Raw genomic sequence first — 27,732 nt, 5'->3', positions numbered from 1 at the left:
AAAAAAAAAAAAAAAAAAAAAAAAAAAAAAAAAAAAAAAAAAAAAAAAAAAAAAAAAAAAAAAAAAAAAAAAAAACTTCACTTTGGACTTGGGAGGAATTGGATTTCAAAATTGTGGGGATACGCGGGACAATATCGGAAGTGGAGGAGGACATGGCCATGGAGATCACAGCTGTGGCTCAGAAGCTTCTTTTACAAGTAAGTCAGCCATCGATCTCTTCTCCTCCGTTTCACCCCCTCTCTGGAAATTCTCCGTTGTCATGTTTTTCATAGGGTTTCCGATTTGCGCAGTTGGTCTCGTCTGCTTTTCAAAGATGCCGTTTATCAGAAGATCTCTGTAGATTATCAGTTCTTCTTGATCAATCTACTGCTACGGATCCTCCGATTACATCTATTTCGAGTAATTTTGTCACTCTCTTTTATCATCCCTAATTTTGTTTTCCGATTCTGGGTTCGCTCTCGATTGATGCTAAAATTGGTCTCGTTATCTAATCCATTAGATGCATTTGTACAGTTGCGGATACGGGAATCGGATGCATTTTGGAGCAATTTCAGGATCTGAGGTGTCCTAGAGACTTCAACGGAGCGAAGATTTGGGGTCTGTATTGATTTGATTTGATTTGATTTAATGCAAATTCTCTTAAGTTTAAAGCTATTCTGACTGGTGTGGGTTTATGTGATGCAGATGGGTTACTCTCAGTCAAGACCACTTGTACGTTTTTGTCACTCTGATTGATTCTGATTATGGCCTTTAGATTTGCATATTATAAGTTCAATAAGGGGAAACATGTTGAACCACTGTGGAACTTGTTTACTGTTCTTTCTCTTATGTGTTTCCCCATGTGCTTGTTGGGAAGTTCAGGCTTTACTGATGATGAGGTATACTTTTATCATATAAATCTTGATGAGTATATATCAAACAAGAGACTCAAAAGGCAACCTTCTCAGTCTAAGAATGGTGTAAAGTTTAGGTGTGTTGATTCCTCAATCTATGTTTTTTTTTCACTGACTTTTTAGCCGTTGTGACTGTCTTGACTTGTTTGTATATTCGGCTTTTGTTGGCTTTTTAGTGGAACTGAAGTATCCCTGAGTGTTTTTGGGAGTATGGATGTCCTTGTGGCCCCGATACTTGGCTTCTTTCAAAAGGTCTTCCTTTCTCTTCTGAATCCTTTTTTATCTTTTAAATACTGATTTCAACTGAATTTAAGTGTATGCTTATTGGTACTTAGCGTTCAGAATGTGGGATGATGTGACCATAGACATAACATTTCAAAAATACTGCTGCCAACTTGTTGTAGAGCCAAAGATAAAGGGCATACATATCACCTATTAAGGGAGAAAGAACGGTTCTGAATTCCAATGGCGATTGGTCAGTTTGGGATGACTGTTTATGTCTGAAGTCTTTCAGGGTTTCTGTTTAGTTAACAAGTAGTTCAAATTATTGTTTTTAATTAGCTCAAGCAATGACTCGGTGTCATGAATTACTGAAGCTTGTTTAGTAATTAGATATAGCCTGCGGAGCTTTGGACATTGATGATATATCTTTTAAATTGGTACTGCCAGCCTCCTGTCGCTGTCACTTGAGTGTAGTCAGTTTCGCAAGTTTAGTACCCTCATGATTGCTTAAGGTATCTGTAATGATATATGTTCCCTGTTATCTTGCAGATTCTTGTTCTGCATATACCTGTAAGTTCAAGTTTCTCCCTTTGGCGACAATTTTATCTAGAAAATAGTTTTCTTACACATGATAATATAGTAACAGAACTGACAAGTCGTGGAACTAAAAATCTGGTTTATTCTTCGTTTCAGAATGTCACAATGGATCTGATGGTCAAGCAAGGGGCTTCTCCTGGTACTCAAACTCAATACTTCTTTGCAGTGAACGCTGAGAAAACTCCATGCTTTACTGCCTCCAATCTTGAGCGGTTGAAGTTTGGTCTTGAGGACTATGTTTTAAGGCATGAGAACTGTTTGGCTACAATGTGTGACCATTGCTTCTCTGAAAGGTATATAATATGTAACACTATTCTTGTTTCTGGTACACTTAATACATAACTTAGTTCGTTTCTACTAATTGAAGTGTCTGTTAAGTTATTCTACAAGTTGAGTCTGAAAAATCAGGGTATATTTTACTTTCAGAGAGCATCTAAAAGTTGGAAATGGAACTATATGCCATGAAGACAAACATAAGAGAGTTGGAGGGACGGTTGAAGTGGTGATTGTGATAAGTGACTTGCTAGAGACAACTCAGCATTGCAGCAGATCATGCGACGGCAAAACAAAGGTTTGTTTAAGTCTCAAACTAATACAATAGCTCATAATGAGATCTATAATGTACGATTGGCTGATCTTAAATGATGAATTTCCCCAGGTTTTATACTTTGACAACTTCTCACCTTCCCCTGTTCCACATTTTGTTCTGAGTGCATTGAAAAAGATGGACTGGAAAAGTTACGGTTTAATCCTGGCGAATGTGAATGATCAAGATGGACATGTGTTTCTCGAATGGGAAAATTTTCCTTCATTTGTGCAAATAGAAATCGCCCTCCATTGGTATCACAATCAACATGCAACAAGACAGAAGAATGGACCTGGTATAAATCTTGTGAAAAAGGGAATTAAAAACGCATTGGATGATTTGAAGGCTAAACATGAGGGTTTTCTTCTAAGCTCACATGCTCGAAAGGTGCTCTATCGGTCAATGTCTTTTGAACTGTTAGTGTCAATCGCTTAAATTTCGACAGGTTTGACCAAAGATTTTGCTGTTGTTGGTGTTTATCTTTCTTAGATTTGCAGCTATGTCCCTGACCTTGCAAGATCAATAGCTGGCCTAATATTCTCCTCTACTGACTTGGACTTCCAAGGAGATTGCTTATCGGTTCTTGGCTTTCAGCCTCAAGAAGTTGAACGTGAGGCTGTTGAAGACTGTATCCAGAGAAAGATCGTTACGGTTATAGGAATGAATGAGAGGAAACCTCAGAAAGACCAAGAAGCTGCTCCTTTCCTGTTTTTTGATGGCAATTCTGAGACATCATACTTTGAAGAGGAGGAAGTAGAAGGTGAGTATTACTCTACCTCACTGGAATGATACATCTGATTCTGACAACGGATATATACTAGTTAGTCGATGTGTGAAAATTGCATCTGTTATTAGCTTCAGCCATGGCTACGAATTCTCATGGTTTTGAGAGGAGCTGTTCATAGAAACCTTACATGATCTGTTTAAGAATCTGTAACTTGTTATGTTCTTGAGATAGTTTGTCCAAAGCCAATAACAGTTATTTACATCCCTTGCTGATCTTTTTGTTTTCAATTTATGTTCGGATCGAGAACATTCCCCGGAAACTAGAACCAAGCTTTATGCAGTTCAAAAGTCAATAGTCAATAGGTCACCTTGTAATTACTAGGCTTAACAGATTGGACATGTGTAGTGTTGTCTGTACACAAATATAGCAACACAAATGCTTCATTTCATTAGTAGTATAACACCTTACACACTATAGCAAATAATATTGAAAACCTCTCGGGTCGAGAAAGGGCAGCTAAGAACTGTGATTCCAACTCACCAAGGTTTCTATATCTTCTTATACTATTTCAAAATATGTTTACGTGTATTAAACGAAAATAGATAGAGGAACAAACCAAGTCTTGTTTGTGCCCTTTCCTATAATACATCTCAAGCAGCGGAAGGTGCAGGAAAGTAGGTAATTTCCGGTTCGAGTACCGAAGCTAGGATGCTCGATTTTGTAACGGTTTCTTCCACATCTGCAGGGATTTTTGATTTGAAATCGAGAGTTTCATCATTATATACATCCCACCATTTATCAACTAACATCTTGATGTCTTCTCTGTCCATGTTAGTTTCTTCTCCAGTGTACCTCCATGGCTTGGATCCCTATTATTATCACCATCAACATGAAAAATATCAAATATCAGCAATGAGCTAAACCGGCTCGGATTTGTGATCAAAGAGAGAACTACTTACAGCTGCACAGTAATGAACAACTTTGACCTTCTCAAGCTCCACGTTCTCAGGGTGACGCCAAAGCATAGCCAGAACCAGATTGTATACTAGAGGGATCGGTTTGTACACTTTCTCAAAGAACATATTGAGAAAATCCTGTCCAATCAAAGTTACAAATAAAATATCATCAAAAACCACAAAACCAGGTCTTGTTTTGGATTTGAAGCATTCATAAACCGATGAACTAATGTAACTCACTTGTTCTGCAAAAGGTGAAGGCGGTGTGATCTCCAGGGTCTGAAGGAGAGTCTCATAAGTCAAAGGACTAGGCTCAAACACAAACATACCGGCGTTGAAATACAGAGGTGGAGGAGGAGATTCCATATCTTCCGGCCATGTGACCTTCTCCGGGCACTGTTGACAATACCCGATCGAATACTGCAGCGAGTGGCTCCATGTTTTCTCACAGAAACAGTCCATCACTGCATGAAAGTACCCATCAGGCAAATCGAAGAGGTTATCGATATTGTCAAAGACTTGGATATCTGCATCAAGGTATATCATCTTGCTGTACTCTTCAAACTGCAAGAAGTAATCAAAGGTAAGAAAAAACCACAAAGAACTTTGACTATATCACATCTTAGCTAAGTTTTGTGAAGAATCGAAAACACTTACGTTCCAAATACGCAGTTTTGAGTAGTTGAGAACGTAATACGCCATGGCAAACTCGACTTGGTTGTCTGGAGGGTGAACAGGCTCGATCTCACGCACAACACAGCCTTGAGACCTCAAGATCTCTCTATGTTCCTCAGGCACATCAGGCAGCATAGCAACAACAAGAGGATAAGCACTTTTGACCTTACGCAAACCCTTTGCTAATCCCACCACTCCTTTCACGTAGTCTCCATTTCCTGCCAAAAACGTCACATACGCTCTCGTTGGAGGTGCTTGATACGCCTTTTCGGATACATAGGTCGAGTTTACGGGAATCTCCGGGGCCATTTTGGGCAAAGAAAAAGTATTAGGATGGGTTAAGAGGATAATTTGAAAAGTTCTCTTGTTGTGTTTGAGAGGTAAACTTTTAGTTTGGTTAGTTTGGCCTTTGGCTTGTGAGTAATTTCATGAAGGCTACCACAACGGTTGATTAAATAGACGTAGCAAGGAGGGTAAATCCGGAACAAATTAATGAATTAGTCTTTTTTTTTTAATAATTGTTTTCTGCTAGTTGCATTTTTATAACTTTTAACTATAAAAACTAATAATTTCACTTTCAGTTATGAAACTTTAACCTTTCTTGTATTTGCCATTTGTTTTTTTTTAATCGTGGGGGTGACGAAATGAAAGCGCAAATATTAGTTAAGTAAAATTCTAAAGGAAATTTTTAAAAAGTTAATGTGAAAATGAAGTTAAATATAGAAAATCTTTGTGAAAATCGTTTTCGCACATTTTGAAAATATATATTTTAACGTAAAGGCAGATTCAAAAGGGGTAGTAATATAATAATTTTAGAAGACGAGCATGCATGAAGTACTCGTGGAAGGTAGTTACCTCCAACTCCAAGGATGTGGCATGTGTATGTGTCAAGGCAAACGTACGTAGAACTTGGCAATTTATGTTAAGGTAAGGGTAAATGATGATTCTTCGATTATTCTTTAATCGATTTACCAGTTAAACTATATTTTATTTTGTTTAGTTATTCAACTTCTGTTTGCTAAACTAATATTGTAAATTTGAACTTGTAGCTATGGATTAAACGACTTAATAATGTTCATAATGTATGTACACGGTACACATCCCATATGTATGTACATTTCACTTCATGTCCGACATGGCAAAATGATAATTTAATACGTACATGCAAAAGTGATAAACCTGAAACATTTAGCACAAATGCACAATAATGTGATATTCCATTACATATTAAAAATATTGAAATTGCTATTTTCCTAAAATTCTCATTTTGTTATAGTATCCTTTTTTAGCCTAATATTCATGTTCAAGTATCATTCAAAGATTATTGAAGTATTTTCATATTTTTTCAAACTTTTTGAATTAATTATTTTTAACAATTATGAAAATGACTACAATTAAATAGCTTATATGTAATAAAATCATTTGATGAAATCAACATATTTCTAGATAATATGTAAATAAAAATTTTAAAGTTTGTGAAGTGATCTTAGTATAATGGTCAATGGTCAGTCCAATTATAAAAAGCACCATCATACGAGAGATCGAGACCTTGTTCCCTACGAATGCAGGGATATGAGTTCGAGTTACACTTGTAAACGTAAATATTTTTAGTACATTAAACTGTTAAAAATAGATGGATGCTATTTACTGTTAAAATATGTTGTCCCTCATGCCTTGCTTTGAGCAATCTCCTAAGGCAGAATTTCATCCCTACTATGGTGTAAGTAGTTAAAGTAGTTAAGTGGACGTCTATCTTGAGGATTCAACTATCGATCTCAAGGTTTAAACAAGATAAATAGTTTCGTCCACTTAACTACTTAGATTATACTTGATTATATTTAACGAGATAAATACTTGATTATATTTTTTATAACCAAAGTTATACTTTGTAATATTTTTAATTTGTTAAATTCTTCAAATTAAATATAAAAAATTAATTTTTTTTAAAAGTATGTGTTTTAGCTAAAAATATTAAAAATTTGGACACTTCTTCTAGATAAGAAACAAACAAAAACGTTGTATTCAATCTCAGTATTTTAGTAGGTAACCTTTTCTATCTTTTTATCAACAAATGAAAACAATGTGCCCAAATTCCACAATTATAATGCTATTTATATAAACGCTCTTGTCGGATTGGCCAAGTCTTTCTTCTCTTAGACTACTACTATTTTTTATGTCGGCTGGCTTTCCTATAGCTATTTTATATTTTTATATAATCTCAACGTATGGCTGTCTGTCACGTAGCTCTTTAGATATGATTTTGTATCATAGTGTAAGATAAAATAAAATATCACTATTTAGATTTTGTAATTATAGATAAGATAAAATGAAATATCAAAAAAGTAGTATTGGTGTGGAACTTGTGGGTAAGATCTACAATCTCTTGCAAAAGAGAATAAAATATATATGTAGGCGAAAAGAATAATTAAGTGCTTTATGACATTCAAGAAAATAAACAGGATCATCTAATTCTAACGTCAACATGGCGTGAGAGAGCTTGAAAGGATAAGAGTTTGAGGCATGATAGCCCATAACATGAGAGCCTGCTGAAAAAAGACTAAAAGAGTAGCATGAGGCGTGAGAGCATGTATCTTTAGAAACTAAAATGGCATATATATGATGAGCGTGCGACGTTTAGAGCATGTGGCATGCTCATATGACGTAACGGCCAAGTTTTAAAGGTTGTGAAAGTGATCCTCAAAAAGCCATATATGGTTGTGAATTGTGACCATCGTCGAGGATATGTTGATGGTTGTGAAGCACTCTAACCGACCAGAGAATAAATTTTACCCAATATCAATACATCATCACTTTTTATTAAGACTTTTCCGAATAATATATAGGGAATTTATCCCAGGTTAATAAAAGATATAGAGAGACACCATTCTGCCGTCAAAGAAAAGATAGAGGACCATTCAAATATTTTACAGTTTCAACAAGAAAGAATTGAAAAGAAAAATATAATTCGTTTAAGTGTGTAAAAAAGCTTCGAGAGACTCCTTTTGCTTACAACATCAAACACATAGTGCCTGATTCGGTCATGATCATGACCTTGATATATACAATACAACAGGAATTTTAATTGGAAAAATATCTTTAATGTATGGTAAAATAATTGGAACTTTGTTTTCTACCTATCGACATCCTTTGATTAAAAAATTTATAACGTAAAATAGTAATTTAGAACCCTACACCTTGGCATCACGTATTACACGCGTTTAGGGTTATGGCTTCTTACCATTTTATTAGTGCATCACGTTAAAAATTAATATATAAAACAATTATTCTTTCTATTTTATTTATAACCATAAAATTCAATACCAAAATGTAGACTACCTAACTAAGACGTTTACAATGAACAAAATCGTGATAAAAGTCATACAAGGTGAGGGTGGTTTGTCTCAGAAAATGACACTATTGCAGCAAAACCTCTTTAACCGAAATGAACTTAGAAAAACTAAACATGAAAGTTTGACTTACTTTTACAATTTTTGTAATGTAGAGATATGTAGATTGTGAAACCTCTACTTTGCTAAAACTAGTTATACAACTTTTTACTGAAACCTGTTTTTCATCTAGATGTGAGCGTAGTTTAGAGTGTATTGCATAGCAGATCTACACCAAATGAGGGATAAATTAGAGCATCAACCACTTAATATGGTTTTTGTATTCAACTGTCTCTACATTGAAACTTCAACAACAGAAGCTCTATATATATTGATATATATATATATATATATATATATCAATCTTTTCGTTATATCCATAAATTTTTAAATCAAGAATAAACGAGAAAACGAATCAATTCCAATATACAAGTAAACATGCATTTTGTTTTGTGACTATCAATTACCGAAAGATATGAGGCAATTCCGTAATTATCGAAAGATGTGGGGAAATTTCGTAATTACTGCAAGATGTGGGGAAATTTCGTAATCAGGGAAAGATGTCGGAGCAAATTCGTGATATCCAAAATATCTGGGGCCGTTTCATAATTATCGAAAGATGTAAAAGCATTAAGTTTCAAGGTTATTAACGAGATTATTTACAGATACAGTTTTCACAGGGGGTGTAAAAGACAAGAACAGAAATCAAACCTTCTGGTGTATTAACGTGAGGAAAGTAAATGCATCTACATTTTTTTTGATGTGTTAAACACGGTATCAGTTAAACTCTGTGGTTTCAACGCCAGTATTGAGCCCATCTGTGTATAGTTTCAACCATTTGTGGGAACAGCGCGCTTACACTTTCATTTATCAGGTCTTGAAAGAAGTGGATGCATGCTTCGTCGTCCATATCAAGCCTAAACTTTTCTTGGAGCTGTATAAAATGACAGCATTTACGAGAATGACAAAGGAGATAGCAAGAGCCAATCTATTTGTGAGAAGAATGGTGGGTTTCGTTTAGTTTATATAGTTTAAGGTGAGAGAGATAGTGAAAGAAACTTACTTTGAGAATGCCCTTTTCCGGGTCTGAAGCTATATCGGGAATAGTAGAACCCGCCATGAGATGAAACAGATTCAGAATAAGGTTGCTCGATTTCCGGAGAATGTTGTATGCTTCACAACAGTAGGATTTGAACCTTGTGTAGTATTGGCTGCAACACAATGATAGCCAATGATAGCCAAATATTTCAAGTCTCATTTTACAATTCTCAGAGCAAAATATTCATGGAATTATGTAATTTCCTGGTACCTCTCTGCTCCGCCCATGGCTTCCACCATCTCTTTGCAGAGTTTCATAGGTGGAGGGAATGGTTTAGGATCTCTACCGAGAATGAAAGCGAAATCAACGTGGAAAAGACGACCATCATCTGTAAGGAGGAGGTTGTCCAGGTGTCTACACATCAAAATCAGGCCATCACAATTGGATTCAGAGTTAGATTTATAAAGCAAGAAAATTGGAAAAACTCCTCGAACACAACCACTAGAAAATGTTTTGCACCCTACCTGTCTCCAATCCCAAGTATATATGTGATCACAGAATAGCCAGCACAGCTTTTTATAAATGTATCAAGACAAGTGGCTGTTATCCCGAAAGGTGCATGCTCATCAGGATGAAACTTCTGCAGATAACTTGTTATGCTTCGGTGCTCTGAGAGGATCTGAACATGCAAAGGCATATATCTTAGGATAACTAGATTATTTTGTCTCAAAATTATAAGAGAGGGAGACCTGCGGGGAATGAGTTTAGATCATACACCTGAGCCAAAGAACGGGATGGTATGAATTCCAACATTCCTTCGTCGTGTCCAGTTGCTAACACCTTATAAGGCGTTAGGCACAGATCAAGATTTTCCAGCTTAAGCAGTCTATCCATGAGCCAAACCATTTGAACAACCTATGGAGGAAATAATTCAAAAAAAACACAGTGTCAACAAAATAACTAGATAATAATATGATACAATGAACCTCGATTTACCAGTTGGTCTTGCCGGAGATCATCTCCCTTCTTAAATATAATTTTGCAACTTCCTTCATCTTCTGTTCGGAAAGTAAGGCGCAGAGGATGCATTTGACTTTTAAAGAGTGTTGATTCTCCTGCCACAATACCCTTTATGATAACACTAGGGGTAAGTGGTGATCGAATAGGCTGGACGAAAACCAAATACAAAAAGGTTAGTAGACACTTCGAAACAGAGACACAGAGACACTTCGACACAGAGATTCTTGGATAAACATCACTTTTAAAAACATTAGTTACCATTTAAACCATAGTGAAAGTACCTCTTCAAAGTAGGTGAGTTCGCTAAGAAGTCCACCTAAAAGCTGCCTGAGCTTCTCAATTTTTTTCTGGGTGTTTCCACGTACATTTCTCACTTCTCGTGTAATGGAACATAACTGAGCAGTCACTTCTGTTTGACGCACCAAACTTTGCCACAATTTGAAACCATCTTCTCCGTTAACCCCAGGCGGCAGCTGACATTAAAGAAAATATCATTCTCAAGCAGCTAAATACATCTCACATGATATGCTGGAGCTGCACAATCATATATATGTAGTTTGAGCACCACTACTCCTCTAACTAAAAGTTAGGACTAGCGTATTCTATTCGCTGGGAAACCTGACAGTGCTAACCATAACCCACATCCCAAGTTCAAAAGGCTTGATTTCACACTATTACAAAAAAACTGAGGCAGGAGAAAGATCCATTACGTATTCATCTTATCTTAAGTGAAATAGAGGGGAGAAGGAAAGAAAAATAAATATTATGTCCACACCTTGATCATGTTCTCCTCGAGTAACTCATATGTGCTGTAAAATCGCTTGGCATAGACATGGTCATGAAGTTCCACAGCGACATACCAACGGAGAAAACTGGCCAACTCAATATTCTGTAATGCTAGAAATTTGAAAGAAAATAGCAGAAAACAAACAGTCAATTAACCAATATATAAACCAGTTTTAAACAGAAAATTCAACATGATTTCATGTCTAGATGTTCAGCACATACCCCGTTGGACAAGAAATTGAGAAAGGCAAGATCTATCAGAGCGTTCAAAACGGAGAGCCTGAACCAGTTGAAGCAAGTAACACTGAAGCTCTTCATCGTCAGCTCTTTCCAATACACTAACAGCATAAGCTCGAACCTATCAGTATGTGTAGTGAGAGATTAGCCTACATTTCAATATACCAGGACGCCAGTACGGAGATCGAGTACACAATTAGAAGACCAGAAGGGAAGTAAATTGGGTACTCGTAGTACCTCTTCACTCTCAAATAGAGGAGACAATAGCTCCAAAGCATCACACACATCTATCATTTCCCATTTGTGCATCAGTTGAACTGCTTGCTTTGCTTCCTGCCAACATCGGAAGCTCATGCAACTTGAAAGAATAAGAACCATGAAAATAGATCTCCAAGCAAAAGATGTACACTTACCTGAACATCACTCCACTCCACACAGCGAAGAAATTTGGTTAGAGCTCTCTTTTCAGACATTAGAGAGAAACGAAACTTCCAAAGAAGTTGTCTTTCATCTCCACTCAATGTCCTTGTCGGCGGATATTTCAGAACTCTTTGTATGGATCTTTAAACAATAGGGGCAAACAAAAGAAGAAATCACCTACCCATGAGATTATAATTTTATGACTATAATTCATACATACAATCAATAATAAGTGACAGGAAACTGTTTCTCTAAAGATACTTACTTCCGCTCGATATTGCTTGGCTTGAGATCCCTGTCAATTATGCCACGATCCAAGCTCCTTGCCAGCTTAAGTTGTTTGTTCTCTGAAGGATTAGTCTTTCCCAGTTCTGTATCCCAGACAGTAACAAATTCGTTTGTTGAACCAATTGGGGCAGTTATGAACAAATTGGCTCCAGACTCCTTGAAATCAAAAGCAGATCAACATAAATCCACTGGTCATTTCAGTATAGCAAGACACACATGGAGACATTTTCATATTCAAATATATGAGGTCACAGAGAGATCTAACTGCAGTAAATATCGCACCTGAAACACAACTCGATGCTCAAAACTACAGAAATCAATAACCACGAACAGATGCGAGCTTCCATGTTTGGAGCTTTCTTGTTCCTTGATCTTATCCAAGGATTTCAACATAAGTCGATCCAGCCAATCAATGCTTTTGATCTGCCCCCTCTCATACTTATTCATGAGCTTCTCCAAACGCTCCAGCTCCCCGCGCTCATGCCGTGGAACCTAAAGTATGAAAGAAAAACACCCAAGAAAAAGGAAGTCGTCGTCAAGAACAATATTTCAGATTATAAATCAAGACTTGAAATGTATCAGAAACCTTTCCAGGAGTAGAGGTTGGGAATGAACCATCCGCTTCTTTCCCCTGCCAGAGCCTAAGCTTCTGCTTTCCTGATTTCATTTGGCCTTTACTATTAAAAAGAAGGACTGTCGCCCCACCAATGAGTCCCTCAGTTTTACCACACGACATATCCCATACCTGATGAAAACAGAAACTTTCTGATAAGCATAAAAAAGGAAGAAGAAACCAAGAAGGTACTACTATAAAAACCAAGCAATGAAGGCAGAGATTTTGGTTTTACAGTGATAGCAAGTTGTGAATGGGCAGTCAAGTCCCGATATTTAGAACTGAGAGTAATGAGTTCGTTCCAGCAGTATGGTGGTCCTGTAGTTTTCAATCTGGGAATTAAGAAGAGAGCTACTATGAAAACAACACAATAAAGCACTTGGACAAGAGTCATCAACATCATCAAAAAGAGAAAAAGAAAATAAACCTTGTACTCATGGGAAGGCCAAAAGGAGCTCCATCAATATACAATGCACACTCAATGTAAAGTTCTGGTTTTTTCTCCTCTGCTACTGAGACAACTCCTAAAAAACACACAAAGTCATCTCAAGAACTAAACCCATTTGCAATTTTTGGGTCTTCTCCTAAAGCAAGATTCTAAAATTCCCACAAAGCAATCAACCAAACTAGAAGAGATTCAAATTCAAATTCAAATTCGTTTACCCGAATCAGTAGATTTGTTGACGGGGAGGTTACCATCAAGCTTCTCGATACGAAAAGTGACGGGAGAATTGATATCGCAGGAGAGGAAGAAACGAAACTCGCTCGCACCCATGTGCGATTTTTGTTTCTTTAAGGATTAACAAAAAATTAGGGCTTTTCAATATCTGTTGGAGAATTTGAAAACCTGGAAAATTCGAATCCGTAGAATATGTGTTCGAGTCGTCGAGAGGAGTACAAGAACCGACTGAAGCCTTTGTTCTTAAATTTTGTCCCGAGTCTTAACAGTAGACGACGGGCTCAGGCCTCAGGGTAACTTTGGCCGTAAACATAAAATAACAAAATATTTTACTAAATACTCCATCCGTTTCAAAATATAAGATGTTTTGGAGAAGTTTTTTTGTTTCATAATACAAGATGTTTTCAAATTTCAATGTTAGATTAGTTTACTATTTTATATTATGCAGTATTGTTTCTGATTGGTTGAAATTGTTAAAAGTAAAAAAAATTTAATCTGCCTGCTTTGCTTAAAACATACTATATTTTGAAACGGAGGGAGTATTAAATTAAATAAATAAAAATTTGCAGCAAAATACATTTTAGAACTACAAGCCTTAATTTAGGCTATAGAGTCACTTTTGGCGGCGGGAGTTGTCTATCAGAGTTTCGAGACAGATTGTGCAGAACTGGTGGCGATGGTGGAGATGCCTGACGATTGGCCAGTTTTTTCGAATCTGTTGGAGGAGTTTTTTGCGCTCAAATCATGTTTCCCTTCCTTCTTCTTGATCAGGATCTCTAGAGAGCTCAACATACGGGCAGATTGTCTAGCCTGTTCTTCAAGATCTTTACCTTCNTGAATTTTCTTTTGTAAACTCTTTCCCTCCAGTTTGGGCAACCAATCTTGGAGTTTTATTTTAATTTAATTAATGTTTGGTTGAAAAAAAAAAAAATTGCAGCAAAATACATTTTAGAATTTTTCTAAAAAAAATGTTGTTCAATTTTAGGGCATCTTTAAGGGCATCTGCAATGGGAGAACAGTTGTGGGTGTTCTTAGAGTTAAAAAATTATTAAGATAATGTAAGAACATGAGTTAAGATCTTTAGTTTAAGTAGTTGGTTATTGGGAGAACATGGTTAAGAACATGGTTAAGAACATGGTTATTAGATTTAACCCAAAATCGATGAAACAAATTTGAAGACCTAATTCACAGATTTGAAGACCCTAAATCGATGAAACAAAGAAGAGATATGAATCGCGGGACACGAGGGGACTACCTTGACTATATCGCGGGATATGAGATTTCCGAGATAGAGCAGACGCAGAGACAAAGGCTCAACTTCTCTCTTTCAACTTCGTCTTCAAATCGCCGGAGAACACGCAGAAGACGAAGCTATCGCCGCAACCAGAGAGGAAGAAGAAGAAAAACCCTAGCGGCCACAATATTTTTTGAGAGAAATTAAAATTCTCTCATTTGCCAAAATCGTTTCCAATCACCCACTGACACGTCACACTAGAACTGAGCTTAAATCAGTTCTAGAATAAGATCAAAAAATATGATCTAAACTCATTTTTCCATTATTTCCGATTTTTAAATGTCTAAGAACAGAACTCAGTTGGGCCGTTGCAGATGGCCTAATGGGAGAACTAATTTTGGTGTTCTTAGAATAAAGATATAGTAAAAATAATGTAAGATCAGTAGTTAAGATCTTTTGTTAAAAAGTTAGTTATTGGGAGAACATGTTTAAGATCTTAAGATTTAATAATATAATATTCTTAAACATTTTACAATTATAAAAACTTTTAAAATAACATTTAAATTGCAAACTTATAAACTTTTACTAAAATTCAAAATACAAAACCAAATTTTTATGAAATAAAAAACATTGAAAATAAAATGCAAAAAAAAACATATTATTTAATTAATTAAAGCAAATAAACATCTTATTTAATGAATACATAGTTTAATGTCCAAATTTATTCCATATATGCTCTATCAAATCCTCCTTTAATTTCTGATGTGCTTGTCTATCACGAATTAGTGTATGGCCATCACCTAAACCCTCAAGATTTGAAGACATATTAACTGAAAACGAAAGATTCGGAGTAATTCCGGTTCCATCTTCTTGTTGGAATTCTTGTTCGTCATAGAGTGTGTATGAATCTCGTTCATCTTCGACAATCATATTATGGAGTATGAGACATGCTCTCATAATATATGCAATCTTACCCTTTGACCATAAAAGAGATGGATTTTTAATCATGGCGAATCTAGATTGCAGGACTCCAAATGCACGCTCAACATCTTTTCGTGCACCTTCTTGTCGTTCTGCAAACAAAGGATGTTTCGGGTGTTGTGGTTGTGGGATGGATTTAACAAATGTCGCCCATTCCGGGTAAATACCATCCGTCAGATAGTAAGCCAAATTATACTCATTTCCGTTGACATAGTACGTAACTTCGGGAGCTCGACCGTAAATTATGTCATTAAATACTGGTGATTGATCAAGAACATTTCAATCGTTACAAGTACCTGGAGCTCAAAAAAATGCGTGTCATATCCAGAGATCTTGGGAAGCTATCGCCTCCAAAACAATTGTTGGTTTACCGGAGCCTCGTGAATACATTCCTTTCCAAGCGGTTGGGCAATTTTTCCACTTCCAATGCATACAGTCGATGCTTCCAACCATCCCGGGAAAACCCCGCTGTTCTCCGTAAAAGAGTAGCCTTTGAAGATCCGCTTGTGTGGGTCGGCGTAGGTATTCAGTGACAAACAAGTCAACTATTCCGACGACAAAATGTTCCAAACATTTACGAGAATTCGATTCAGAGATACGTAAATATTCGTCAACCGAGTCCGCCCCAGTCCCATATGCTAATAGTCGAATTGCTGCAGTACATTGTTGTAGCGGTGAGAAACCATCCCCGAAGGTTGCATCCTTTTTTGGTTTAAAATATGGAACTTCTTCACTGAGACGATTCACAATACGCAAGAACAATGACTTGTTCATTCGGAACCGTCGGCGAAATTGCCTCTCCGTGTAAGTCGGATTATCACTAAAATAATCGTTCCACAAACGTTCGTGCCCATATTCCCGTTGTCTATCGATATATATATACGTGTATTCTTTTCCGCCGGAATTTCCTCTTCAGCAGCTTGAAATTGATTATTAAATTGCTCTTGAAAAAATTGGTTCATACTATCATTATTTGGATCATAATGGTATTGAAAATTGTTGGAAGAAAATTGTTAGTTTTTGATGAAAGAAAGAAATATTTGATTTTGGTGAGAGAAGGAAATGTTTGTGTTTTGTTTAGAGAAGCAAATGTTTGTTTTGTTGAGAGAAATGTTTGTTTTGTGTTCAAGTCAACATTGTGCTCTTCTTATATATATAGAGTGATCAAAGTAAAATCCAAAGAAGGCAAAGATTATAAACATCACGGGTTCACCAAAGAGTACATCACGGGTTCACCATTCGAAAAGCTATCAATCTAGCCTAAACAAAAATCCAAACAAAACATCACGGGTTCACCATTCGAAAAGAAACAACAACAACCAAACATCACGGGTTGACCATACGAAAGCAACACCAAAAGAAACAACAACAACAAACAACAATTTACTTGAGCTGGTTCACTTGGTCCGTCAGCTGGATCACTCGGTCCTTGAGCTGGATCACTTGATCCTTGAGCTGGATCACAAGTACCTTGAGCTGGATCATTTGGTCGTTCAGCTGGATCACTTGGTCGTTGAGCTGGTTCAGTTGTGTCTCATTAGCAGGTAGTGGTTGAGCTTCACGGGTCGACAGACTATTGAATCCAATCGCAGGAGCTGGTTGCGGAGGATAGTAACAGGTCTCAGCCTCCTCTTCTGAATCGGAACTATAGTCTAATGGGCTGTTTATACCATAGTTGTATTCACGGTCCATGACTTCTTCAACCTGAAACCGAAACATAAACAACAAACAAGATGAACAAACACATTAAAAACATAGAGACCAATACATAGTAACATCCGAGATTCATTCTTGTACATAAACAACAAACAAGATGAACAAACACATTAAAAACATAGAAACCAATACATAGTAACATCCGAGATTCATTCTGGTACATAAACAACAAACAAGATGAACAAACACATTAAAAACATAGAGACCAATACATAGTAACATTCGAGATTCATTCTTGTACATAAACAACAAACAAGATGAACAAACACATTAAAAACATAGAGACCAATACATAGTAACATCTGAGATTCATTCTTGTACGTAAACAACAAACAAGATGAACAAACACATCTTTTGGAGTTCCTTCATGCCCTCTAAATCCTTCTGTTTTATCTCCCACATGTGACTAAACTCCGCATATGGTGCAGCCTTCTCTTTACCTTTGTTCCTTACTCTTTTCGTTGCCTTTATGTCCGCGGGTCTGCTCTCGTGCTCACCAACGACAGAACCCGTAGATGGTGCAGCATCATCAGCTTTTCTCTTGTTAGAACTGGTTGTCTTCTGAGTGGGGTTCATAGCCTCCAGACTTGTCGATTTCTGTTCATAGCGTAGCACATTCCAAGCATACTCCAAACCAAAATTCTTCTTGTACAGGTTAGTTTAGATTTGGTGAGCATTTTGTAAAACATCTAGATCGTTCATCCCACTAGCTTTCTCACTCTCTGCCTCTGCAAAAGCCCCATAGAACCTGCTCACTTCCTTACTGATTGTTTGCCATCTTTGTCTACAATGGTCAGGGCGACTAGGCTCAGCACCACCACGGACATGACTACTTGTTTCGTAATAGTCTCCTATAAGGATCCAAAAGGACCCTGCCTTTTGCCCATTCCCAACTACTGCATCCTTCGATGTGTTTAACCAGCCGCTTATTAGGACTAAGTCATCTTGGGTGGACCATAGCCTTCTCTCCCTACGCTGTTCTGCTGTCTCTTCTGTTTGACTAGGAGCTTGACTCGGCTGTGAACTTGGTTGTGAACTAAAAGAAGGGATTTGAGAGGAATCAATGTTTACATTGGGAGCAAAGCTGTCATATGGGAACTTAAGAAGGCTAAAGTAGGGTTGAGACTGAATGTTAGGAGTATTGTTTGATTCCATAGCAATCAGAATTAAACAAGGAAGAGATATTATTCGAAGGTGGATGATAGAAGAGAAGTAAAAGATATGAGAGATTGGAAGAAAGAAGCCAACAAGAAGGATGATAGAAGAGAAGTAAAAGATATGAGAGATTGATAGAAGATTCGGATGTAATATAGAGAACTTAAGAAGCAAACAAGATCCGATGATAGAAGAGAAGTAATAGATATGAGAGATTGCCATCATTAAATCAAAAGTTTGGTGTTGTTAGAGAGTTTTAATTATAAATAACCATTACCTACTTCAGTCAAATCAGAAGTAAATAAAAGTCATTTACTGTTTTTTAAATGTAAAGCATTCATAGATTTGTTAACTATTCAACTAGATTTGTTAAAGCATTCATAAGTTTCAAACCTTTTCAAACCTTTCATAAGCTACTCGGTTTCAAAAGTTTAAAACATTTTCGAGAGTTTCACAAGTTTTAAAAGTTTTAAAAGTTTTGAAAGTTTCTAATGAGTTTTTACAGTTTTAAGACAACTAAAACCTACAAAGCAAAACTACAATCACAACAACTAACCAAAACAAAGAGACATACAAACATACCAAATGATAAAAGGTTAGATGGTGAGACATACAAACCAAAACAAAGAGACACTAAATTGACAACAACTCAGTTAACATCCGACACCACAAAACAATTTCTCTCATTACACAATCAAACAACAATTAACACAACTAACACAATTAACAAGCCACTTCAATCAAATAAAATCAGTGAATAAACACTAACACAACTCAAATCAGGAAACCAACCTTGCGACTTACCTTTTACTTTCGAGCAAACGCAGGTTTCTTGAAGAATCCGATTTAACTTGCGCTAGTTAACCTCACCTACAAGCCTCCAAAACAAAGAAAATTCAATTTTAATTCATGAGTGTTATTGTTGATTTCAAAATCAAAATACAGCTCTCGGAATTCAAACATAGATAAGCTCACTAAAATCGTATATTGATTAATCACAACCGTTAATTGACAGATGAAACAAACCCTATGACAGATGAGACAAATCCTATACTAAACCGAAACCTAATTCACAGATTTGAGATTAACCCTAAATCGATAAAACCTAATTCAAAGAGTGAAAGAGGAAACGACGGAACTACCTTCTCTATATGACCGGAGATTTGTCCGACAAAGGAGAGGAGGAGACAAAGGAGAGGAGGAGATAAAGGCTCGTCAACAAGATTTCGACTTCACCTTCAAATCGCCGGACATATCAATCGACAAAAGAAGGGAATCGAAACGGATTTGTCAGAGAAGTTATGCAAAGATCGACTTCGAGAAGGAAGAGCTCTCGATTTTGGTGTTTCAATTGTCGGATATGGCGAGAACGAAGCTTTCGCTGTTTTGGAGAGACAGACAAACCCTAGACTCGATTTCGAAGAGAATGAGAGAAATGAAAATTTTTCGTTCTCTCGAAATTTTTTCGACCAAACAGAAAACAGGAAATAAATTAGAACTGGACTGTAGATCAGTTCTATCCGAAGACCAATATTTTTGATCTAAGCCAACTGTTCCATTTTTTAATAATATTATTGGGCTTAGAACACATCAAGTGTTGCACCCTTAATGATGGCCTTAGAAGTTCTAATTCGTGCTTTCCTATGTGTACATCATTCCTCAGAATATTAGTTCATTTTTTTTTGGGGCATGTGCTCTTACATTATTTCTACTTTGAGATTATTTCGAGACATGCAAATTCTTACATTAATTCAGTAACAAAGATAGTAGAAGAACCAAACACAAGTATAAAAGGTTTTTTGAAACAAATCATTCTTGAGACCTGAAAAGCTTTGTTGTGAGAAAGATTGAGAGCTTGTACTTGTAGTTCCAAAATACCTCCAAGCTCTGTCGGGATCTCTCACCACTTATCTCGTTTTCTGAGAGATCCATTCCAAACACAGTAATTGGAGATTTCCCACCCATATATGCATGTAGGCATCATATCGATGTTTTGTTGCAAATTGGGTATCTGCCTTGTAGTCGATACTAAGCTGATCTAACATTGAGAAGAGATTTGTGTACATATACACCTACCTATATTTTCTAGCAGAATTGGAGTCATGTTCCAGATTATTAACTAGAGAAGACATCGGTGAGAGCAATATTAGAATTATAAGTATATGACATATCCTCTGTCCCCATACTAAGACATGAAGGAATGGATCTCCAGGTTTCTTAATCTCTTTAGGCTTTTATATATAACCTTCAAACAAGGTTCTTCGTGGTAAACAAGTAATGATAACATATATAAACATATACAACATGGCAAAATATGACAACATATATCAACACGTTGATGGAAAATCAGAGAAAATCCTATATCCAAATGCAATCATATCAAAAAAACATATTGCTTTCGAGATTTTGAAAAGATAAACAGAGAACCACAATCATGAACTAACCAGATAAGAATATCAAAGAGAGTCGATCGACACCTTCAACTCAATCGAGTTTATCTTTATTAACACTTATGAATTGCAGCTAATTATGATTATAAAGATTATACAAGTAGACGAAAATTTTTGTTTTAATGGGCAAAAATGGGAACTCTACTCAATCAATCTTCACTAAACTTGGAACATAAGAGGAGCACTCAAGTGGGAGCACAGGATGTATCTGAACTCGTTCAGTATTCACAGGTTTAATGTATCCATCTTGTCCAATGATGTGAGCTGTTTGGTAGCAAAAATTCCCGGTCGATATGTCTCCGACAAGATCGAAAACAACAGCGACTCTCTCCTCCTCATCAATGAAAAAGCTCCGAAGACAAGGGTGTAGCAGAAAACGCCCAGTGAACACATTCGTCATGTCCACTTCCAAGAAGTTGCTCCACGACACTTGACCGTGATGAATCTTATTCGTAACCCAAATCTCCATTATATCCCAACGTTCATGTAACACAGCAAGTTGCTCGTCTCTGACACAAGATATAGACAGAGCCTCTCCATCAGAAGAGTAAAACGGAAGAGACAGACGTGGTCCAAATCTCTCTGATGTAAAATCAAAACAGAGCAAAAATTCTCCAGTCTCTGCTACTCCTCGTTGCATGATTATCTTCTCCTCAGCACAAAAGTAAGCATTCCCATTCAGAGACTGGCCATGTCGATCGTCGGTGAGAGACCGTATTTCCCAGTCGGGAGTGACATCAAGAACCCTCCACGATTTAGAGCTAAACTCATAGATCTCGGACCCAGAAACAAGCTCGCCGCATCGATAATAATCAAATATCCTCAAGATTTTGTGGTTACGGCTCTTGTCATACCCAAGAGCAAACCAATCATATTGGTCAAAATCGTTTCTGGGTTGGATCCAGCTGGTGTCCCCCAGATATGGGTTCCATACCAAGAGCCTCGAGTAGTCCTTGAGGATGCATAACAATAAACCATCACAGTGAAAGGTTTGAGATACCTCGATGTGGTTAAGTAAACTAACTTGCTTTATAGATGGATAACCCCCCAAGTCACCACCTTCGTCGTTTCGGATTCCTTGGAGATCGAGTCTCAATGAGCAAACCCTAGAATCCCTCGTCATAAACCCTAGAAACTGACTCGTTGCTGCTTTACCAACGATTCTTTTTTTGGAGAGAGCGTTCCATTTTTTGCAACTTAATCGCACTGATCTGAGAGATGTCATAGGAACCCTAGAGAGTATCTCCTCTACCAAATCCTCTGGAACATCGAGCATCGTCGACGTCATCGTCATCCAAACAAACAAAAAAATTAAATAACCGGCGTAGTACATTTGTGATATTTATATAACTATACGTACTAATAAATTGTTTTACTTACATATTTCTTATCTCCAAATTATAACGTAAAATAGAATATTTAAGATAAATGGCAAAGATCAAATTCTATTTTTTTACTAAACAAGATAAGGAATATATATATACTAGAATTTGTATCTGCGCGCGCGGGATTTTAATTTAAAGTATTTCTTATCAATAGAAATTGTTGAGCTCAAATATAATCATTCTAATTTTTGAGTATAAATCTATATAAATACTAAATTTACTTTACTCAATGATATACAACATATATATATTTGAAGATAATATTTCTTTGTTATATCTATTTGCGATTTTACGTGGGATTTTAGTTAAAAATATTATTAATAAAAATTATTGAATATGAATATAATTTGAAGATTAAAAGATAAATCTATATAATGTCGTTCTTATTTTACTAATCTATATATAACATATATTGTCTAGTGTCGTAATAATATTGTCGTCAATCTTCTGACCTTTTAACTTTAAAAGAGTTCATTCCATATTCATATCCCATGAAAACATAATTTTAAAAGTTTTAACGTCAATATCGATCGTTGACTTAATTATAGAGACCATTTAAACATATCGATATCCTACATTAAATACGAATATACAAAGTTTCATGAACAGTTTTAGTGATATGTCGCTACAATGAGGTTGTCCAAATGCATTATCTGCCATAATAGAATTTCCGACTAAGTCAAAAATGCTTAAATGATGAAACGTTTAAACCCCACAATGAATATCTATTCACTAATCCAAGTTACATATTCTTCTAAAATCTCATATGTTATTTGCAGATTTAATTTTGTGATGCAATCCCACCTTTGTCTTCTAAAAAAAACATAGTGTACTTTAAATATGTTGTTTTTGCCAATGTTTTGGGTTAAAAGAATTTGATAATATATATATATATATATATATATATATATTTATAATATTGTAGCTTCAGTTGATAATATACCTTATGAGATATGCTACACAAATCACATGCCATTCTTTTGTAATGGCTTATATATAATTTTTTTTTTATTTCCTGACCATTGATTTTTTTTTTATATAGATTATTTTTTCAAAATTCTTTCATAGTTTTCCCAAAAAAAAGTGTGTCCCTTACACTGTTTTTGTTTTAGATCAAAACTTTTAAGTTAAGTTAAGTTTAGTAATTAATTAATCTTTTCTTTCTTATAAGTAAAATTTAATAAGAAATCTTTATGGTATATGTTTCTTAGAAACTAATTTTCACTTCAATTTTATTTTCATGTTTTGATTTTATAAATACAGTTACATAACTTGTTTTTTTTACTCCACCATGCATTAAAATCTTACTTACATTCTAAAACTCATTAACTCATTCTAAATTTTAGTATATAATCATTTTTTGGTTATAATTTTAATAATAACATTATTACTAAAACAAATTTACAGCATTATTTTTACTATTTTAAAATTTTCATTTATTTTACTTAATTCATTTTTAGATAGTTATTATTTTTATTATTTACTAACAATTATATTATTGTTTATACTATTTTAAAATTTAATTAACTTTCGTTTATTCATTTTTTATTATTATTAATTATAAGTAATAAATATGCGATGAATGAATATTAAAATTAATATCTTTTATGCAAAAAACAAAAAAAATTGATTAGGTGGATGCTGTTGTGGAGAAAGGATAAGTGAGAAAAGTTAATTTTATATATATAGACTAGCATTTGGCCCGCGCGTAGCATTTGGCCCGCGTAGATTAAAGTCTATTTAGGATTTTTTGTGTATATTATTTCTTGGTTATGTAAATTTATCTTTGCGTCTGTTTTTGTAGTTGATTTGTTTGCTTATGTTGTTTAGTTGGATATTTTTTTAAAATAGGTTTTCCTTTAAGTATAATTTAGTGCGCTGTTTATTTTTCAAAAATTAGGATCATCATGTGTGTGCTGTTTATCTTTCAAAAATTGGGATCATCATGTGTGTGTTTTTAATGTTTTTTTAAAAAATTATAATGAGAAGTTAACATTGTGTAGTAAAAGTTATTATTTGGCTGTAGTTGTTAGTTTTGCTTAAATTCTAATTATTTGTCATTTTGTGGTTGGATTGTTATTTGGTTTTTTTATATGTGGTTATGGGTTAGAGTTTTAATTATTTTCATATGTATTTAGTAAACTGTGGGAGTAGTTTTTTGTCAATGTTTTAGTGTTTGGAGTGAAAAAGGTTGTGGGTTTTACTAAAAAAAGTAAATAAAATCAATAACTTACATTTTTGTTTTTTTGCTATTATTTTGTGTCAGCCATTGGGTCCAAATTCTTTGTAAGGCTTAAAATGTGTTGGTCTATTGGATCATAATTGGTATGTTATTGAGTTAAGAATGGATTAGTTCTCTTTGAAAATATGATGTCCTCCTGAACGGGTAGCAGATGAGCAATGTTTGCGATCTAGAGGACAGTATGAGTATTAAACCTATTACTTTGATGCTCATAATCCTTTTTTCAGTCATCCCTTTCATCGATCCATAATTTGTTTTTTTTTTCTGTTTGCGTATTTGGGTGATTTCCTCCTCGCTTCGCATCTGTAGGGAATATTTGGTTATCCCCTTGTTGATTTTGTTAAATGTAAGTATTAACTGGTGTGCAAATTTGTTTATATGAAAATGTGTTGTCTTCCTTTGATTTCCTAATTAAGTTGTGAGTTGTTTTGTGTTCTTAATTGTAATTTTTTTTCCATTTGTCCCCAGAATTGTGTTTTGGGATAAATTATTTTTTGTGTTTAGGTTGATGTTATTTTATACAGTCCGGATTGTTGTTTTTTGGCTCGGTTTTCATTTTCATAAAATTTAGTGTTATGGTTATCTAATTGAGGCACTCGTAGTTTACTAAAGGTTTGTGCATCTCTTACCTTCTTTTGTCTTTGGTGATGGTTGTGTCAACTGCTGCCAAATAATGTTAATTGAGTTCTAGCAGAAAAAGGGGTGATAAATAAAAACAATTTTAAAAGCATCCATAAATTTTCCGTCTTTCCTGGCAAGGGCAAAGAATTACAACAATGAAAAAGAAAATAGCATTGCATGGTTAACCAAATAAAAAAGATGATCATGAGGTGGGCACATGGTACTGCACAAAACCTTAGTTATGGAACACTGAGCTTAAAAATCTTAAGAATTTAGTAAATAATCACCTTGAGGAGAAAAGGAAGGACAAGTTTCACACCATATGCAGATAGTTGAGACATCATAGCTCGAGCAGCACATTCTGCTGCTTCACGAACTGCTCCAGCTTGGTCAGAGAACAACACCAGAAGTAAGGGTAACATCTTTATCACATACCTAAACTAAAAGAATGTATATTACCAAGTTGCAATATTTACTTTTGGCATATTTATCATTAGAAAGTTCTCTTACGATTCAAATAATTTTTCAAGCTTCTCGCAGAGACATTCAAATGCAAGAAGTGCTCCTTCACGCCGTTTCGCAGAATTTCTGCAGCAAAAACACAAACAACACAGCAGAAGTGAAGTAAGGTTCATAGTGAACTTCTACATATTATAGATGTTATACAAAAGGACAAAGCATCAATGACACAAGAAATAACCAGCAACTAATTAGCCCACTTCAATGGAATATGACTTGCAAGGCAGCCTTTCTATTTGAATATAAATCGATTATGTCAACAATGTATTGCTAAAGAGAATAAACAGAAGAGCTAATGAATCAAAATGGACGGAATCTATGCAGAATATGTTTCGTCCCTCAGTACCATAGTGAACAGCTTGAATGGCATCACAAGCCAACATGCACTCCTAAAACACCGATACCATAAACTTTAAATACCATATAAATAAAGTTAAAATAATGTATAAGAAATACCTGTCAATAAGTGCCTCTTGCAAAGTGACTATAAGACCATATTTCTTCAAGCTAGAAATTCCAAAGCCCATAATTACTCCCGCAAGACCAAAAGCTGCCCCTCTACGCTCACCATATTTATCACTCTTCATTAGCTTATCCAAGAGCCTTGAAAAAAGGGCAGGGGCATCCTCCTAACAAAGCATCAGAGATTAACGAAAACAGAATGAAATACTACCCATGCCAAAGCCATTAGGTATAGCAAAAAATGTTTAGGTAAGATCTCAAAATTTGTAGGAAACACACCTGCTTTGATAGCACAAGTGGAGAAAGGCATGTTGAGACTGCACGTTGCACACTTATTTTTTATGTTGTATACCAACTGCTTAGCTGTTTAATTGATCCTCTGTAAGTGTTGCTTGTGTTGCCCTGCTTTGATTTGGTTATTCTTTTTTTGATTTTGTATAGCTGAGTTTTTCTATGATGTAATTGTCCCTCAAGGTAAAGGCCTCTTTGCATAGAACTCTTTACAAAGCCATGGAGGTTCATCACTGTCGCTGCTATATTCGCAAGCCCAGGTGTCTCGATATCCTGTCTGAACCTAACTCCTGCTGACAAGCCAGGACCTCCTATGGCAATTGGCACCTGCACACACACATCATGTACAAATTTCACCACTTCTGGTAACAAAACTTCTCATGCTTAATATTTATACTCAGTAGCAACTTCCACATTCTGGTCATAGCCCAAATTGTTTCAGTATTGCTAGAATTTACTGGTTTCAGGGTGGGAGAGGTGAGAATCTGAAGCTTCCCTTCCTTATCAAGAGCAGGCTTGCCGGATTTGTCTCTTTTGACCATGTCCTCAGCATTTCCGTGATCAGCAGTAACAACATATATCCCTCCTACCTGTTCTATGGCATCAAGGATTGTCTGCAAACCAGAGATCAAAAACTCAGTTGAGTCATACCTACTAAGAACGGTTTTTAAACATTCCTATGCCACAAATTTGATTGAAACCATACCCTCACAGCAAAATCAGCAGCTTCACAGGCAACAATAGCTGCGTCAATATCACCAGTATGACCCACCATGTCTCCATTTGACAGGTTAACACGCACCTAAAAATTCACTCACAACAAATTCAGAAGCCGAAATTTTTAGTGGGTTGAGACAATATGACAAGAGAATACACCTTACCTGGTCAAACTTGCCACTAAGGATAGCATCCCTTGCTTTCTCGGCAATATCCATCGCTTTCATCTTTGGCTGGACATTGAATGATATTCCAATATCACTTGGAATCTCAACGTACTCTTCTAACTTTTCACTAAAATATCCAGAGCGGTTGCCATTCCAAAAGAAGGTGACATGGCCAAACTTCACAGTCTCACTGTTTCAGTGAAATAAATTTTCAATGTCAGTTACCATTAACTGTATAATCTCATCAAAAAAACACAGGTAGAGAAAGACAGGGATGACAGTGAAAGGGTGTGGAGAGACGCTTCAGGTCGCCCCCGGAGAGTTGAGTTACGTGGAGAGGGTTTTAATTTAGCTGGCAAACAAAAAAGTCTTGATTGGGTTTTTAAAGAGATATGGGCCAAACAAATAAGAAGTGTTTAGTGGGTTATGTCGAAAATTAAGAAACAAATAGGAACTGCTTAATGAGCATTGTCGAAAATTTGACCTCATTAAATAGAGGGAGTGGCTGACGTGGCAGCACCAAAAATGAGTAAAAGGTAACTTTCTATATATAGATATATGTGTGTGGTGGTTGTTATATCTACAATTTATAAATTTTTTTATTTATATAAACGAATCTTTTCAGACATAACTCAACTCATAAAAAATCGAGTTGACGTACGGCAGGC

The 27,732-nt window shown here is 35.7% G+C and overlaps 5 protein-coding genes across 6 annotated transcripts; 1 reads left to right on the top strand and 4 right to left on the bottom strand.

Moving 5' to 3' along the window:
* On the top strand, positions 88–3,305 carry LOC104787124 (type 2 DNA topoisomerase 6 subunit B-like). Its single transcript, XM_010512644.2, has 11 exons — positions 88–197; positions 291–399; positions 514–597; positions 685–711; positions 862–970; positions 1,070–1,145; positions 1,665–1,685; positions 1,809–2,005; positions 2,139–2,283; positions 2,371–2,685; positions 2,788–3,305. Exons 1-11 carry the CDS (start codon positions 153–155, stop codon positions 3,085–3,087), a joined length of 1,428 nt encoding a protein of 475 aa, XP_010510946.1. The 5' UTR covers positions 88–152; the 3' UTR covers positions 3,088–3,305.
* On the bottom strand, positions 3,450–5,086 carry LOC104787125 (galactinol synthase 4). Its single transcript, XM_010512645.2, has 4 exons — positions 4,639–5,086; positions 4,222–4,545; positions 3,985–4,119; positions 3,450–3,894 (listed from the first exon to the last, which is right to left on the bottom strand). Exons 1-4 carry the CDS (start codon positions 4,963–4,965, stop codon positions 3,676–3,678), a joined length of 1,005 nt encoding a protein of 334 aa, XP_010510947.1. The 5' UTR covers positions 4,966–5,086; the 3' UTR covers positions 3,450–3,675.
* LOC104787123 (phosphatidylinositol 3-kinase VPS34-like) lies at positions 8,625–13,410 on the bottom strand. 2 transcript variants are annotated; one of them, XM_010512642.2, is made up of 17 exons: positions 13,109–13,410; positions 12,873–12,969; positions 12,681–12,777; positions 12,419–12,577; positions 12,115–12,324; positions 11,810–11,988; positions 11,538–11,685; positions 11,362–11,457; positions 11,110–11,245; positions 10,877–10,998; positions 10,383–10,574; positions 10,078–10,248; positions 9,859–9,996; positions 9,606–9,760; positions 9,352–9,495; positions 9,106–9,253; positions 8,625–8,976 (listed from the first exon to the last, which is right to left on the bottom strand). In XM_010512642.2, the coding sequence occupies exons 1-17, from the start codon at positions 13,218–13,220 to the stop codon at positions 8,839–8,841; spliced, it is 2,442 nt and encodes an 813-aa protein (XP_010510944.1). In that variant the 5' UTR covers positions 13,221–13,410; the 3' UTR covers positions 8,625–8,838. The 2 variants fall into 2 exon arrangements, with proteins under 2 accessions (XP_010510944.1, XP_010510945.1); XM_010512643.1 differs by lacking the exon at positions 13,109–13,410 and having other exon boundaries at positions 12,681–12,763; positions 12,873–12,960.
* On the bottom strand, positions 20,806–21,948 carry LOC104789339 (F-box/kelch-repeat protein At3g13680-like). The gene has a single exon (XM_010515056.1). The coding sequence runs from the start codon at positions 21,946–21,948 to the stop codon at positions 20,806–20,808; it is 1,143 nt and encodes a 380-aa protein (XP_010513358.1).
* Positions 25,166–26,214, bottom strand: LOC104789338 (eIF-2-alpha kinase activator GCN1-like). The gene is made up of 4 exons (XM_010515055.2): positions 26,169–26,214; positions 25,884–26,056; positions 25,419–25,496; positions 25,166–25,343 (listed from the first exon to the last, which is right to left on the bottom strand). The coding sequence occupies exons 2-4, from the start codon at positions 26,012–26,014 to the stop codon at positions 25,181–25,183; spliced, it is 372 nt and encodes a 123-aa protein (XP_010513357.1). The 5' UTR covers positions 26,015–26,056; positions 26,169–26,214; the 3' UTR covers positions 25,166–25,180.

Source organism: Camelina sativa, chromosome 5 (genome assembly GCF_000633955.1).
Source record: "Camelina sativa cultivar DH55 chromosome 5, Cs, whole genome shotgun sequence".
NCBI lineage: Eukaryota > Viridiplantae > Streptophyta > Magnoliopsida > Brassicales > Brassicaceae > Camelina > Camelina sativa.
Note: the sequence above shows the minus strand (reverse complement) of the source record. Positions and strands in the feature narration are given on the sequence as shown.